The 15,737-nt window shown below is 37.9% G+C and overlaps 1 protein-coding gene and 1 long non-coding RNA gene across 2 annotated transcripts in view; one reads left to right on the top strand and one right to left on the bottom strand.

Annotated features, from left to right (window-relative positions):
• LOC127861407 (uncharacterized) overlaps positions 1-15,737 on the top strand; it is a 132,245-nt gene that overhangs the window by 27,994 nt on the left and 88,514 nt on the right. The window lies entirely within an intron of this gene.
• Positions 5,599-13,996, bottom strand: LOC127861396 (cell division cycle protein 20 homolog). Its single transcript, XM_052399843.1, has 8 exons — positions 13,643-13,996; positions 12,884-13,031; positions 12,296-12,501; positions 11,161-11,258; positions 9,628-9,844; positions 9,146-9,271; positions 7,294-7,480; positions 5,599-6,106 (listed from the first exon to the last, which is right to left on the bottom strand). The coding sequence occupies exons 1-8, from the start codon at positions 13,679-13,681 to the stop codon at positions 5,988-5,990; spliced, it is 1,140 nt and encodes a 379-aa protein (XP_052255803.1). The 5' UTR covers positions 13,682-13,996; the 3' UTR covers positions 5,599-5,987.

The raw sequence follows: 15,737 nt of genomic DNA, 5'->3' as shown, positions 1-15,737 counted from the left end.
GAAGTTTCCTAACATTATCATGCCAGATTCCCAAAACACCAAACCACAGTGAAATTACGGAGCCTACATGTGAAGGAAATCACTTGTTAAATACCTTAAATTTTATTACATTATCAGTGTTTGTATTTTTTTTTGTAATCTTATTACTATCATATTTCTTCTGTTTATTGCTGTGAACAGATCAACGCGTTTGTGCTTTTCCATAATTTCGTACCACGTTTGTGGTAAAATGTTTATGAAGTATTAATTTTTTTTTAGTATAATACCGGGTAAATCGGAAACTAGCATTTGCGTGCTTTACATTCCTGTGTAACATATTGCACAGTACAGGATACCCTTTTTGCATGAACTGTAAGAGGGTAAAGGTTGTCTTTTAAGTTCAAATATGAGAACCTATTGCAATTATTGTTTTCAATTAGGTTTTTAGCTCGACTATATATATATATATATATCCCGGCGTTACCATGAGCATTGGAATTTTAAAGTCTGTGTACCACATCAAATATTTCCTATGTCCTTTGACATATTGCTTTCATATTTTGCATACTTCTTTACCAACATGACCCCAATCTATAAACACGAGCAGACAACTGTATCAAGCATTTTGTAAGAATTATGTGCCCTTTTTATACTTAGAAAATTGAAAATTTGGTGAAGTTTTGTGTTTAGGTTCTCTTTATTCCTAAAGTATCAAAGCTATTGCTTTCATACTTGCATCACTTATTATTAACTATCTTAAGGGGACTGTGCAGGCAAAGTTAATTAATTCTGACTGGCATTTTGACAGAATTATGGCCCCTTTTATACTTAGATAATTGAACATTTGGTTAAGTTTTGTGTTTTGGTCCATTTTACTCCTAAAGTATCATAGCTTTTGCTTTCAGACTTGGAAAACTCACTAACTATCGTAAGGGGACTGTACAGGGAAAGTTGCATAACTCTGGTTACCTTTTAACGAAATTATTGCCCTTTTTTGTCCTTAACTTATTTGTTATATTTTGTTATGCCCCCCTTCGAAGAAGAGGGGGTATATTGTTTTGCACATGTCGGTCTGTCGGTCCGTCCGTCGGTCCGTCCACCAGATGGTTTCTGGATGATAACTCAAGAACGCTTAGGCCTAGGATCATGAAACTTCATAGGTACATTGATCATGACTTGCAAATGACCCCTATTGATTTTCAGGTCACTAGGTCAAAGGTCAAGGTCACAGTGACTCGAAATAGTAAAATGGTTTCCGGATGATAACTCAAGAATGCTTACGCCTAGGATCATGAAACTTCATACTTTATTTAGGTACATTGATCATGACTGGCAGATGACCCCTATTAATTTTCAGGTCACTAGGTCAAAGGTCAATGTCACAGTGACTTGAAATAGTAAAATGGTTTCCTGATGATAACTCAAGAATAATTAGGCCTAGGATCACAAAACTTAATAGGTACATTGATCATGACTGGCAGATGACCCCTATTGACTATTGACCCATATGGGGGGCATGCATGTTTTACAAACAGCCCTTGTTAAAATTTGTGTTTAGCTCCACTTTACTTCTAAAGTATCAAGGCTATTGCTTTCAAACTTCAAATACTTTCTTACTATCATGAGGGAACTGTACCTGGTAAGTTGACTTTGACCTTGACCTTTGAATGACCTTGACTCTCAAGGTCAAATTAATAAATTTTGCATAAATTGCCATAACTTTTTTATTTATGATCAGATTTGATTCATATTTTGAGAAAGCAACACTTACCTGACATACCACAATGGACTCCATCCAAACCACCCCCACGCCAGATCCCCCCCCCCCCCCTAAACAAACATAAAATATTTTTTTCTTATTTGTTGTTATTTTTAAAGATCATCTAATAAGTTACCACCCACCCACATTAAACCCCATTCTCCACCCCCCCCCCTACCCCCACCCCCCCACCAAAAAAGATTTTTTTAAACATGGTAAAAAACACAAATATTTATTTATTTTATTTTTGAAGGACCGTCCAACCATCCCACCCAAGCTATTGCTATCAAACTTGAAATAAAATCGTATTAGTTTGTTTTATGTCTTTACAAATGTTCAATAGATTGTGGAAAATACACCTGAACTCAATATCGTCTATAAAGTACAACTTCTTTAAAACATAAGTGATCAATATGTTTCAATTATGGTCCTCTTCCACTTAGAATATGACTATACATGTATTACCTTGACCTTATTGAATATAAACAATTTCCCCATGATGGCTTACGTTATACTGTCAAACACTCGAATAGTCGAGCGCGCTGTCTTCTGACAGCTCTTGTTAAGAGATCATTGTTGGAGTATCTGTTCGTGTTGTTTTGATTACTGCTGGGATATCTTAATAAAAGTTGTTCTTGACTATCAGGCAATAGCCTGCCTACTGTAATAATACATTTGTAAACATCTGTAAAATTATAAATGAGAAGTAGTGGTTTATGTAAAATATATCTTAATTTGACATTAAGCAAGTTTCAACAGAAAGCACGTGTTCAATGGATTCACATCAATTCAATTGCATTTGATAACAAAATAGAACATTTTGAACACAAAATGTTGACCTATTCAACATTTAATAACACGCGAAAATAATAAACAATGCAGAAAGTAAGTACATAAAAATGTTTAGTTAATGAATGTTTAAAAAACACCAAAACACTGTGTGTTATTATGCCCCTCTTCAAAGAAGAAGGGGTATATTGTTTGCTGGCTGTTTATCCGTAGACCAAGAATGTCCGTAGACCAGTTAGACCAGTAGATGACCTCTATTGAAATTGGGGTCACTAGGTCAAAGGTCAAGATCACTGTTACACACTAAGTGTGAAATCGTTATCCATCAATGACTTGTCAACTGATTCACCGATTGGCTTGATACTTCACATGTGCATTGGCCTTGGACAGTAGAAGACACCTTTTGAAATTTGGGTCACTAGGTCAAAGGTCAATGTCATTGTTACACACTAAGTGTGAACTCGTTTCCGATAAATACTTGTCAGCTGATTCACCGATTGGCTTGATACTTCTCATTTGCATTGGCCTTGGACAGAAGATGACCCTAATTGAAATTTGGGTCACTAGGTCAAAGGTCATGGTCACAGACACAATAAGTGGAAAAGCTGTTTCTGATCAATAACTCGTCAACGAATGCACTGATTGGCTTGACACTTCACACTGTGCATTGGCCTTGGGCAGTAGATGACCCCTATTGACATTGGGGTCACTTGGTCAAAGGTCAAGGTCACTATTACACTAAGTGTGAAAATCGTTTCCGATAAATAACTTGTCAATAAATTGACTGATTGGTCTGATATTTCACATGTTCATTGATCTTGGAAAGTAGTGAAATTGGAGTCACTAGGTCAAAGGTCAAGGTCACTATCACAATAAGTGTGAAAATCGTTTCCTATCAATGTCTCGTCAACTGATTCACAGAATGGCTTGATACTTCACATGTGCATTGGCCTTGGACAGTAGAAGAACCCTATACAAATTTGGATCACTAGGTCAAGGTCACTGATACACTTTAATTGTACAATCCTTTCCGATCAATAAATTGTCAACTGATTAATCGATTGGTTTGATACTTCCCATGTGCATTGGCCTTCGACAGTAGATGACCCCTATTGAACTAGGGGTTACTAGATCAAAGGTCAATGTCACTGTTATACACTTAAATTAAATCGTCTCCCATCAATCACTCGTCAACTGATTCACCGATTGGCTTGATACTTCCGATGTGTATTGGCCTTGGACAGTAATTAGCCCTATTGAAATTTGGAATAACTCGTCAACGAATTGACCGATTGGCTTGATACTTCACATGCGCATTGGTCTTGGACAGTAGGTGACCCCTATTCAAATTGGGGTCACTAGTTTAAAGCCATGTTTTGAGAGGCATATGTCTCCGACCGCGGAAATCTTGTTTATATTTAGAACACGTAGTACATTTTATAAAGTACGTCGGATGATGTAGGTACAAACAAGCGGTATGTTATCTACGTCTCTCATACAAACGATAATGTGAGACAAAGGTTGAGTCGGCATGGCGATGTCTGCATTATAATCCTCATCATGTGTCAAACATGGTCACCAGTCGCACTGTCAGACATTCAGTAACTGTTGGAACACCTAAGATATCACTGCACCTATCGTGTTTCAACGCATATCTGGAACGCGCGCCAGATCTATTGTGTACGGTTAAAAAGGACGTGTCCCACGGTCTCCATTCGACATCGGCAGCCCTCGGAAAGGTATTCCAAAGGCATAACGTAGAGTCGGCTCCTGCAGACGCTGATAAATTATACAAAATAATGAAACTTAAGAGATATGACAATGACAAGGTGACATTGTTCACGTCCGTTGATGATTGTATTGAAGGGAAGAGAACGCATACTTCTTGCACAAGACATCACGCACGGCACCATCTTCAACGATACTCATCTGACTGTAAAACTGAGGTCAATGCCCTGAAATTTAATCAATGAAATAAACCGATGTACCGGAACATGCCTAACCTCAAACTTACGCACATGTATATGGCATTAGCACCATATAGTAAACGCATTTATAACGTGTTCCGAACAGAGAATTAAACGCGGCAAATATGTCTGCAGGTATAAAAGTAACATTAGTAACATCGGCCGTGCGTTCGTCCTGCCATGCTTCACACCAGAGTGTGCTTGTCGACGTTTCTGAACTGGTTCCGAAATCGATTGCTAGCATATTTTGCCGCCACGAGCACCATGCCAACAAAGATATTGTGATTAATTATCCATGAGCTCGAGAACAAAATATATTACATTCGGGTTTCTTTCAGGCATTTCATCGTAACGCATTTATTTATCATGCTATATGGATTCCATTTTCGTGCAACAGGGTACAAATCTGTTTGTAGAGCATTAGTTGCTATCGCAAAACAGGCACTCATTGACAATAGGGTTATCCATGTCAAACATCGCACAGGCCCATTATATCTTTGAAGAAGCCGGTAGGGGACAATAATTGACTTAATATATTGTTTAGCTGACAGAACATGTTCTCCACAGATTCATGACTCACTATATACCCCGGTACGTTTTAAGTGTCGGACAGAAATTCTAAAATCATGTTTGCTGAGCAACAATAATACTATTTCAACATAAGTCATTTAAGAAAATGTTTGTAATCAATTCATATCAGCTTGCATGTACATAATTTGAAGGCAATTGACATATGTTATTTGCAGGAACAAAACCCCGCTTAATACAAACAAGCACAGAAACAGGAAGATATATTGGCTTGTACTCTTCGACATGTTCCATCCTTGTGTCTGCTGATTTTCAAAATGGAAGAACAAAATGGTAACTAATATAACAAATATGTAGTTACACATAACAAGTAACATATAAGCAGCGATGTAAGCAACACAGTAGTAACTAAATGCCATTCCAGGGTTGACGTACCTTATGTTATTATTTTTTAATGTGTATTTTACAATGTCGCTGTTTTGGCGTATTTTTAATATTTAAGTTTCGTTTTATGATGGTTTTTGAAATAGCTCCCAATCTATATTGAAATTAAAAACAACAACAACGCGAAATAACTATGGTTAGTAATTACTTTCCTTATTTATTGTATCCATTTAAATGTATTTGATAACACAATTTTGTACAAATATGTTGATAGTATATCATTTATAACATGTGTAAAAAATAACAGGAAACAAAAAGTAATAAACTGTTAAATAAATAAACATATCAAATCACATTGTCGGGATACGTTATATGTACACAAAATACTGATTTTATTAATGCATGAGCACTTTGTTTATTAAATGAACTACGAAACGATGACGGTACAAAATTACGTCTGTATGCATGGTGACAGGTCAAACTTGATCACCAGACGACATTCTGAGCGCTTCAGAACGTTTCAAAAATTTTCGGATCTCTCTCTATGGCGTTGGTTCCCGATCATTGTGGTATGCGTATTTTCACCGGATGTAACGTGTAGGGTTGAAGACGGACTTGTCCCACTGGTTCCAGAGTCTGCGTCGACACCGCTTTGGGAAAGTGTTCCACAGGCATAATGATTCGTCGGCTCCAGCAGACGCTGGAACATGATAGAACAAGATAAGTATTGATGCAAAGCATCAAAGGGCGTCGGGAATTTCAGTGTAAAAGGCACTCAATGAAGTTACATAGAACGATTTTTTTTCTACTGAAAATATTAATATATTGGCCGATTATTTTAAGCAAAATAGAAAAAGATACTGGTATAACCATCATCTATGATTTTGTGTTATAACCCCCAAATAACCATTATTTATGATGTTGTGTTATAACCCCCAAATAACCATTATCTATGATTTTGTGTTGTAACTCACAAATAGTTCATAGTTCATTTTATTAACATTGGTTTCCTTTTTTACTGGTATTCGTGTGCAGTTTTCATTAATGGAACAGAACTGTGTAGGTTTTAAAAAATCTGCTTCATCTTGTAAGCGTACTTTCATATTTTTCTCAACTTCAAGGGGAGATGATTCTGAACTTATTCTTACGTTGCTCATTAACGATAGGGGTTGAGTACTCATTGATATGAAAACACTGTAAAAGTTTGAAAAAAAAAATGAATGAAAACTGTAAATTGTATAAAGAAGCTGCATTTCACAATACTTTGAAATTCAGTAAAAGATCATAATAGATTTATTGCTCCGATATTCATCATTTTCAATAGGGTTCGAGCAATACTGATATAAAAACACTTTACAAGTTTGGAAAGATTCAGGCGAAAGTTGTTAAATCTTTAAATTAAGTGAAAATTGTTTATTTTGTCAAATTGAATAGAAAAAAGTTCTTGACTTATTGTCCCGATGTTTCTCATTTTAAATCAGGTAGAAATGCTCATTGATATGAAGACACTAAGTTTGGAAAGAATCTGATGAAAAATGTTGACATAATCACCTAACCAAGCAGTTTTTCACTTTTATTTTTAAATTCAAAGAGACATAATTCTAGACTTATGGTCAGATATTGCTCATATAGAATTTGGATTGGGTCCTCATTGAAAAAAAAAACAAATATAAAGACGGATCCGGATTTTTCTCCTCCTCCCTAGCTATTTTTGTTGGTCTATTCAAACTGAATATGCTCTTATGTAGAAATGGTTTACAAGCTAATACGTAATATACACATGAAAAGATTGGATACTACTGCAGACTAAAGTAAATTGGATTGCCTGGACTAACCGTATATCATTGGGATTGTTGTAATGACCATTGGTGTGTTAAACCACGTTACCTATGGTGGTCTTGTCGGGACTGATAGCGATGTGCAGGGGTCGGCCCAGATGCTGCCGGAGTCTCCCAAGGGGTTCAAACTCGCAGTTCTTCATAGACCAGAGCAGGAGGTCGTTCTTGTCTGGTTCGGGCGACCCCGTTGAGGACAACAGCTCCTTGTACTCGTCCGACCAAACCAGGCCACATACCTGCAGAGGTATGTGTATTGTTTGTTATACAATCATTAATTACCACATTTAACATCATCAGAATTATTATAAGAATGTAATACCTACTCTGTTCACCACACACATGACGTATTATTTTCTTAAGTTGGTGCGAATATTAAATCAAAGCCGCAATCTCCGGCCATTGAATGTTTACATTTTTATTAATTTGTGTTTGATCATACGTTTGGTGAGGGCTTGTGTAGTCGAGTTATTAAAAGTCAAAGGGTTCTTATTTGCTCGGAATGCTGATGCGTTCTTCTGGCTCTAGACTGCAGATGTATGGATATTGTAAATGCTGGCATTATTGTTGTGATCTTGTTGTTAACAGTATTGTTCATATTGTATGTTATTTTGACATGTGTTTGTGGAAAAAAGCAATACTGGTGCATAGTTTTTCATTTAATCATTACAGCGAGTCTTAATAATGATATCTTCATTATGTTATTGTTGCTGCTGTTGCTATTGCTGCTTTTGTTGATGTTGTTGTTTGTATTATTATTTACTTATTTGTATTTTTGCTGTTGACTTGATTATTATTATTATTTACAGTCAAGTATTGTTTTATTATCTTGTCATTATTTAAAAAAAATGTGACCTTGACCATAGAGGGACGCAGCTCTGTCATAACTGTCAACACGTGCGACATGTAAGGCAGGTTAGTTTTATTTTTTAATCATAACGTTTCATTGGGAACAACCTTTATCAAAACTGGCCCCACGCGAATGTAAATGTAAATGTATAATTGGTTATATTCAGCGAGCTTAGCTTATCAAAAGTTATATCTAAATTCCGGTTAAAAGTTTCATTCATTAAACTGCATTGTGCCCATATTTTTAGCAGTTTACTTTTTGCATGACCTTTCAGCTAGGGCACATGCCTTGCAAGCACCACATAGCCAAAGGGTAACATTGGACCCCTAAATCTAATCTCGAACTTTGGTTACCAGAGACGATGATTAATGAACAAGCTGTATTATTACCAATCCTTGCACGAAACACGAAGTATCCTACAGTTGAAGCATGTTTCGAAATATTTTTTACTATTGCACGATAAACTGTATGCTACAGTTCGGACAAACAAGGTTTCCAAAATTATTCCTTTGATATTTTACCTATAGGCATGGGGTCTCACAGGCGACCGCCTTGTCCGCATGGTGAACATTTAGGTAATTTTCAAATTACATTATGAATTATGAAGTTTCAGTCCGCACAAGCTTGACAGACGGACACATGCAGGAATGCACGCAATAACACATATGCCAGTTATATCTAGCTTACCGCCAGCGGGCTAAAAAAAAACACGCTTCTTAAACAAGAATTCGTTTAATTGTGTAAAGATGGGTGCAAATCCCTTTATAATAAAAGATGGTACATGTAGAATCCTTAAAAAAAATACAAAGGACAATCACTCATATTTAAGATAGTGTATGGTTATGGTTCTCGCGTATGGCAATTCTCATCATAAATACCATTACACCTTTGAAGTTTCATGTTGAAATCTTGAAGTTTGTGGAAGACGGACGGACTGACAGAGGACGGACGTACTGATGGAAAACGCCAAATCGATATGAGTCCGCGTTTTGCGGGGGAATTTAGGAAACAAACATGAAGAATATTTAGCCAGTATTACAATATAACTATTGACCTGAGCACGTGTGTATGTCTCCCCCAGCTTCTCGCCAGAATGCGCGTACCACAACCGAATGTGACCGTCACTGGTTCCGCCTCCGGTTGCTAGGACACCTTGACGCCATGGGCACCATGACAATGCCTGCAAACAGAATAGAAAGGTTGGATCATTTATTTTATGAATTGCTGACAAATTGATGTAAGACGTTTATTGGTATTTGCCTTGTCTTCGTTAAGTAAGAGCCTTTGTTTACAATGAAAAATAGTATTGCATTGAAGATTGTTGTAGTTTTGACATTTTGTCGATTTGTTTTTTCATTTTTTTCATGCGCGACAATGTCATCTTGAACGACTAAATAATGCAAAATCAAACCTAGTTGACATGATTATAGTCGAGCGTATGCTATACATTAAATGACTTAATAAAAATCGCCAACGAACAAAAAATGAGATCAAATGTAGCCCCCTTATGGCAACACAAACAACTGCAATTATTGCCTTAACGCATGCGCTATGCGCCTCGATGGAACGTAACCGCTGCATCATTCGTAGGTCCCAAATATTGACGACACCGTCGTCCGAACCGGAAGCGAGGCATGAAGTTTCCACCGCCAGCGACAGTCCACACACTTCACGATCGCTACTTCCGGACAGACATTTCCGGATGTGGTTTGCTCTTAGGTCCTCCACAGCGATAACACCTTTCCGGTTGCCACTGCGATGAAAATTAAACTTTAAACAAGACATTTATCATGCATTCATTAATATGACCTTTAATAGTTAATTAATATCTTTCTCTTTTTTGATAGTACTCTCGCCCTTTCGTTGCTTTTTGTAAATTATTTGTTCATTACTTTCTGATTGCAGTCAATAAATATCAAAAGATATTGAAAAAATCTTAATTTAAAACTTTGTTTGTCAGTGTGTTTTTTACCTTTGACATTAGCTCTTACCACCTCATGACAAATATGGTGTCAGCGTTTTTCAATGAGCGTTTTTTAATGCCGAACGTATTTTAAAGACATTATTGTTTCCTCTATCATGATTGTGATTAAATACATACCAGATTGTGCAGTGATAAACAGTACTGACACATTGTAGTATTGTGTTAACTTCCCCATGATTGACACCGCAGACAGCAGGTATCTCACCTGATGATTCCTAGGTCTGTCCACAACATGGCTCCTATAGGAGCATGGATCTCACCTGATGATTCCTAGGTCAGTCCACAACATTGCTTCTATATGAGCATGGATCTCACCTGATGATACCTAGGTCTGTCCACAACATGGCTCCTATAGGAGCATGGATCTCACCTGATGATTCCTAGGTCTGTCCACAACATGGCTCCTATATGAGCATGGATCTCACCTGATGATTCCTAGGTCAGTCCACAACATGGCTTCTATATGAGCATGGATCTCACCTGATGATACCTAGGTCAGTCCACAACATGGCTCCTATAGGAGCATGAATCTCACCTGATGATTCCTAGGTCTGTCCACAACATGGCTCCTATAGGAGCATGGATCTCACCTGATGATGCCTAGGTCAGTCCACAACATGGCCCCTATAGGAGCATGGATCTCACCTGATGATTCCTAGGTCAGTCCACAACATGACTCCTATAGGAGCATGGATCTCACCTGATGATTCCTAGGTCTGTCCACAATATGGCTCCTATAGGAGCATGGATCTCACCTGATGATTCCTAGATCTGTCCACAATATGGCTCCTATAGGAGCATGGATCTCACCTGATGATGCCTATGTCAGTCCACAACATGGCTCCTATAGGAGCATGGATCTCACCTGATGATTCCTAGGTCAGTCCACAACATGGCTCCTATAGGAGCATGGATCTCACCTGATGATATCTAGGTCTGTCCACAATATGGCTCCTATAGGAGCATGGATCCCACCTGATGATTCCTAGGTCTGTCCACAACATGGCTCCTATAGGAGCATGGATCTCACCTGATGATTCCTAGGTCAGTCCACAACATAGCTCCTATAGGAGCATGGATCTCACCTGATGATTCCTATGTCAGTCCACAACATGGCTCCTATTGGACACCGCTCGCGTAGCTGTGAATGGTTGCTGTTCGTCATCTTTTCTACGTCACACACCTAACACCACATTCGACAAAGTTAGTAATCTATAACTAATATTAGTTATTACTAATTAAACTACCCGGAACTATTAAATAAAACGAAAAGCCTTTGCCGATACAACATAACAATAATCGGATACAGATCCCGTCGAGCATAGACAGAATTTAAAATAACGTCAAATATAATAAGCGCTTCAAATCAGTTGAACACAACTAGATGCCTTACACTTTCAAATAACGAAAAATGAGCTCAGACTAGTCAATTTTATTTGTCCATGAAATCGTTATAAAGTTTAATATAGTAATGTAGTTTTTATTTCAATCACAAAACTTTTTGTCATATCACGTTAGATTTGAAATAGATCGTCAACCAGCGTGACTTACCGGTATCTTTGTCATTTTCAAACAGGATCATAATACGAAATAGTCGTTAATAGTAAACACGCAGAATTTATTTAAGAACAAATATTAACACCGAGCATAGGGCGAAAATGTCCAATAAATAAAAGAAAAAAAGATAGGCAGGTCTGCAAAACCTTTTTTTCAGAAACATATTTTTGTATACACGAAGTATTCCATTTATTAATTTTGTTTTATTATAGATGTGCAGCGACAGAAATCTTCCACATTTCTATTCATCGTTCTTTCTCAACATATAAACAGTATTTAAAGCGGATAGATCGATGTAGCAAAAATGATCGGGAATACCAGCTGGAATACCCAAAACTAAATTTCAGGGACGTCTCGAGCAATTAGGTTCGTTCGTGTAAATGAAGAGAAACTTCTGAGCCTCGTTTTGAGAAAACTTTGCTAAATGCATATGCATAAAGTGTCGTTCTAGATTAGCCTGTGCAAACCGGGACGACACTTTATGCCTATAATTTATATTCGTTTACAAAAGATTTCATGTTAACAAAATTCGTGCGATCTGAAATTGTCGTCCCTTATAAACATGTGTGGTTTGCACAGGCTAATCAAGAACGACACTTTACTTACATGCATTAAGCCCATTTTTCCAGTTCGCGTTTTATTTGTGTACGCCTACGTGTTTACATTAATGTGTCCGTCGTTGGTGGCGATGGCGAGGGAGCGGCCCCGGGGGTCCCAGCTGAGCGAGGAGATGTAGAAGGCGGGGGAGGCACCCGGCACGCTGATCTGCACGCGCTGGCACACCTTGGAGTCGGCGTTCCAGATGTACGTGGAGTTGTGCAGCGCCACGGCGATCATGTTCCGAGAGCTCCAGTCCAGCAGGTTTGTGTCTGCGAGCAAACGATTTTATACTTGTAGTTAGGTAAACCGAAATGTCGCTGAAGTAAAAATTTGTAAGAAAATAAAAACTATTCGGTGGCTAAATTAACTAACGACTTTTAAGAAGGGTTTAAATGGATGCTATTGTAGACCGGGGAGCTCCCGTCCAGTTTGTGTTTGCAAACAAAACGCACAGAGCGTTAGGTTGTCTGGCGTCTCAAATATTCGCGCATAACTATGCAAATATAAGACAAAACTTTTCTGAGGCTTAATTAGTCTTTTATTTAATTTGATAGAGCTTAAATGGAGTCCAACCCATTACTTCGCGTATAATCAATGGGCAATCTAAACCTCGAGAAAGCGTCTTACTAACTACTAAACGTCTCAACTCACAGAAATCGTCCCTCAGGCCGGGCATGTCCATGATGCACTCTGGCGACGTGGGCACGCGGCGATAACTTCCGGTCCTCTGCCCCGGGGAGTCGTATCCCTCAGTCCGGGCTCGCCTGGAAAAGGTGTTGCATCCGTCTGCTGAAAGGACCTGTGGGAATGCGGTTTGTTGGAAGATTGGTGTGTTGGAACAGTAGGGTGTGAGGATAGTTGAGTGTAGAGTTATGTGGTACGGATAATATGAGGGTAGCTAGTAAATAGTATACATTTGATAATGAACATGTATTTTTTTTACTGTGTACAGACTATATGCGTTACACACAAACTACGACTGTACGTCGCGTACAAATTGTATACATTGAAAGTTTTAAGACAACTACAGGGCCTATTACCGGAAAAGGTGTTTGTATTTTTTACTTGTGCCGTGCGTCATTACAAATATTGTGAAAATACGGAGCTCAGGCGGGGGATTTAACCCACGAATCTCCAGAGTGGTAGTCAGACACTTTAACCGCGTCGCTGAAGAGTTAGCCCAACAGCACGGCTGTTGGAAGTGACCTTAAATCACTACATAAATCTGTTCCTTCAGCCCATACGCTTGTAGCATAAACATAATATTTCAGTAAAATCCATTCAATCGCTAAAAGTGTTTTACATTAACATATGTTTTGTTCCGTATACATCTAATGGATTAATAATTGCAGTACGGGAAGTAGTGAACATATTCATAAAATTCGTATGCAACGAACGCAGGTCACTTACTGGTTGATGGTGTTCTGCGAATTGGTAAAATATTGCCATGTCCAACAGGAGTAGATTGCGACAAAAGTCTTTTGTATGTCTTTGAAACGGACGTCTTGAACTGACCGCAGTCGGAACCTGGGGACTCTGATGACGTCGACATGATCCTGGCGTAAGAAGATTCGACGTCAAGATGTGGCCTAAACGGTATAAATCTATCGGACGGACGATATTGTGTAACTGAAAAGTGCCGTGTAGCCATCTTGAACTGTCTGTTCACTCATTTACTAAGCTGCTAATTGTTGCTTACAAAATTGTTAACTGAAATCATCTCATTGTCGACGTGATTCTTATTGTGTACACAAAAACACCTGAGCACGGACTTGGGGGGAAAAGACGATTTCCTCGTGCACCGTAATGGATTACCGTTATTGATTTATTGGTTATTTCGTAAAACACACATAGTCCAGGGAGGCGTACGCAGGCGTACGTTAAATACATGATGCATACTACAGTATTTATGTATTGTGTCTTTCATGCAAATTGTATATTGTAGGGTTACATAGACTATGCAATTTCCATAGGCGCCCTATCTTAGTACTGTAAAGTACCAAAAGTCCACCGTTTTGCACCTATTTCATCAAGTGGTCATTTAGAAAGCACCTATATTTAACATAGAAATAATCAAAGGATCAAGACACAATGCTATCGGTAGTGTTATGAAATTGTATAGATCGTGACCAACAACAGACAAACAACTATATTAAAAAAAAATCCTCAAATAAATGTGATGGCGCGATTTCACCAGTGCCTCGTAAATTATTTTTGTCAGCTGATACATTCATGGTGATGCGATGGTAGAGTGAATGTATGTATATATATGCGCGGCGTTGTTTGTTTTAGGAAGAACTATGTATCTCTTAGAAACTTATATGCAGTTCATATAAAATACGCTTGTTACTTGTTTTGGTAGTCGCCGGTAACAGATGAAATGCATATTTAGACGTATATACTTAATTGTATGGAAATCACTCGCTCTTTGACGACCTGTCCAATGTCCGCATTGAACCATAAACGTAATCGCTATGTTGAAAGAATTATACGGAAAGTGTCGAATTAATTTGGTATACTATTGCTGCAGTGAAAATGACGGATGGCGAATGTTGAAATCTTTAAATATTTTGTTTGTATATACATTATCATGTTTTGTATATTATACAGTATGAATGTGTACATATTTTTTGGCCAGCTATATTTCTGATTCTTTATGCCGGGGCAGCCTCATTGATTTATGTAAAAGCATGGTTTCTAAACATCGCCTGTTACTATTGAAGTTTCACTTTATGATTCAGATTCATAATATGCGTCTTCATGTGTTACAATCTATTTTGTGGATAGATGACTATAGAGGACGCATATCGTATCACTACAGGACGAACGGCATTTCAAAAAACGTTTCAAAGATACTAATATCATTACATATACCTTTTTATTTGCAACATTGACATTTGCGTTACTTCAGTTCTACGGAAAATGCACCATGTGGCATCCAGGGGCGTACCTAGGCATACGGCAGTACGCACGTGCGTATAATAAAGTTTCAAACTTGAAAAAATGAAAACTCGAAAAATGCAATAGAAAGTGAGGACTTAGGGGGGTTAGAGGTATAATTATGTAAACAAGCAAACAAGAGGTCCACTTTTAGAAAATAACAGTGGGTACAAAACACAACACAGTCTTAACTCCAAACATAACAAGTTAAGTATTTTTTCACTGATGAGGGGTAGTAATCACTGTGTAGACTACTCTACGACTGTGTTGTCGCCCTTCAATTTTTTGTGAACCAATATTCGGTCACGGGTACCAGATCATGTTTACATGGCACACATTTTCAAAAATGTCGGCTCCAGATGTTTTTAGAGATAGCGTCAGCGAAACATGAGATGCTACTCAGAAGCTAGCTCTTTTGACAGATAAGTGGGAAAATATTAAATGTAATTTGAAATGTATTTCTGAAATCTAGCATTTCTATGAATTTTCACATTTCTGGACGTTCAAATCATTATAAAATGATAGGCAATGCCCAAGTTATTTTTTCATTCAAATTATTGTAGGT

The sequence above is a fragment of the Dreissena polymorpha genome, chromosome 16, assembly GCF_020536995.1.
Source record: "Dreissena polymorpha isolate Duluth1 chromosome 16, UMN_Dpol_1.0, whole genome shotgun sequence".
NCBI lineage: Eukaryota > Metazoa > Mollusca > Bivalvia > Myida > Dreissenidae > Dreissena > Dreissena polymorpha.
This window is presented reverse-complemented; position numbering and strand designations above follow the sequence as displayed.

Coding starts and splice junctions, on each gene's coding strand:
- LOC127861396 (XM_052399843.1), bottom strand. CDS start 13,681: ATGGCAATATTTTACCAATTCGCAGAACACCATCAACCA. Junction 13,032..13,642: donor TCGCAGAACACCATCAACCA/GTAAGTGACCTG, acceptor GCATTCCCACAG/GTCCTTTCAGCAGACGGATG. Junction 6,107..7,293: donor TCCCGACAAGACCACCATAG/GTAACGTGGTTT, acceptor ATCATGTTCCAG/CGTCTGCTGGAGCCGACGAA.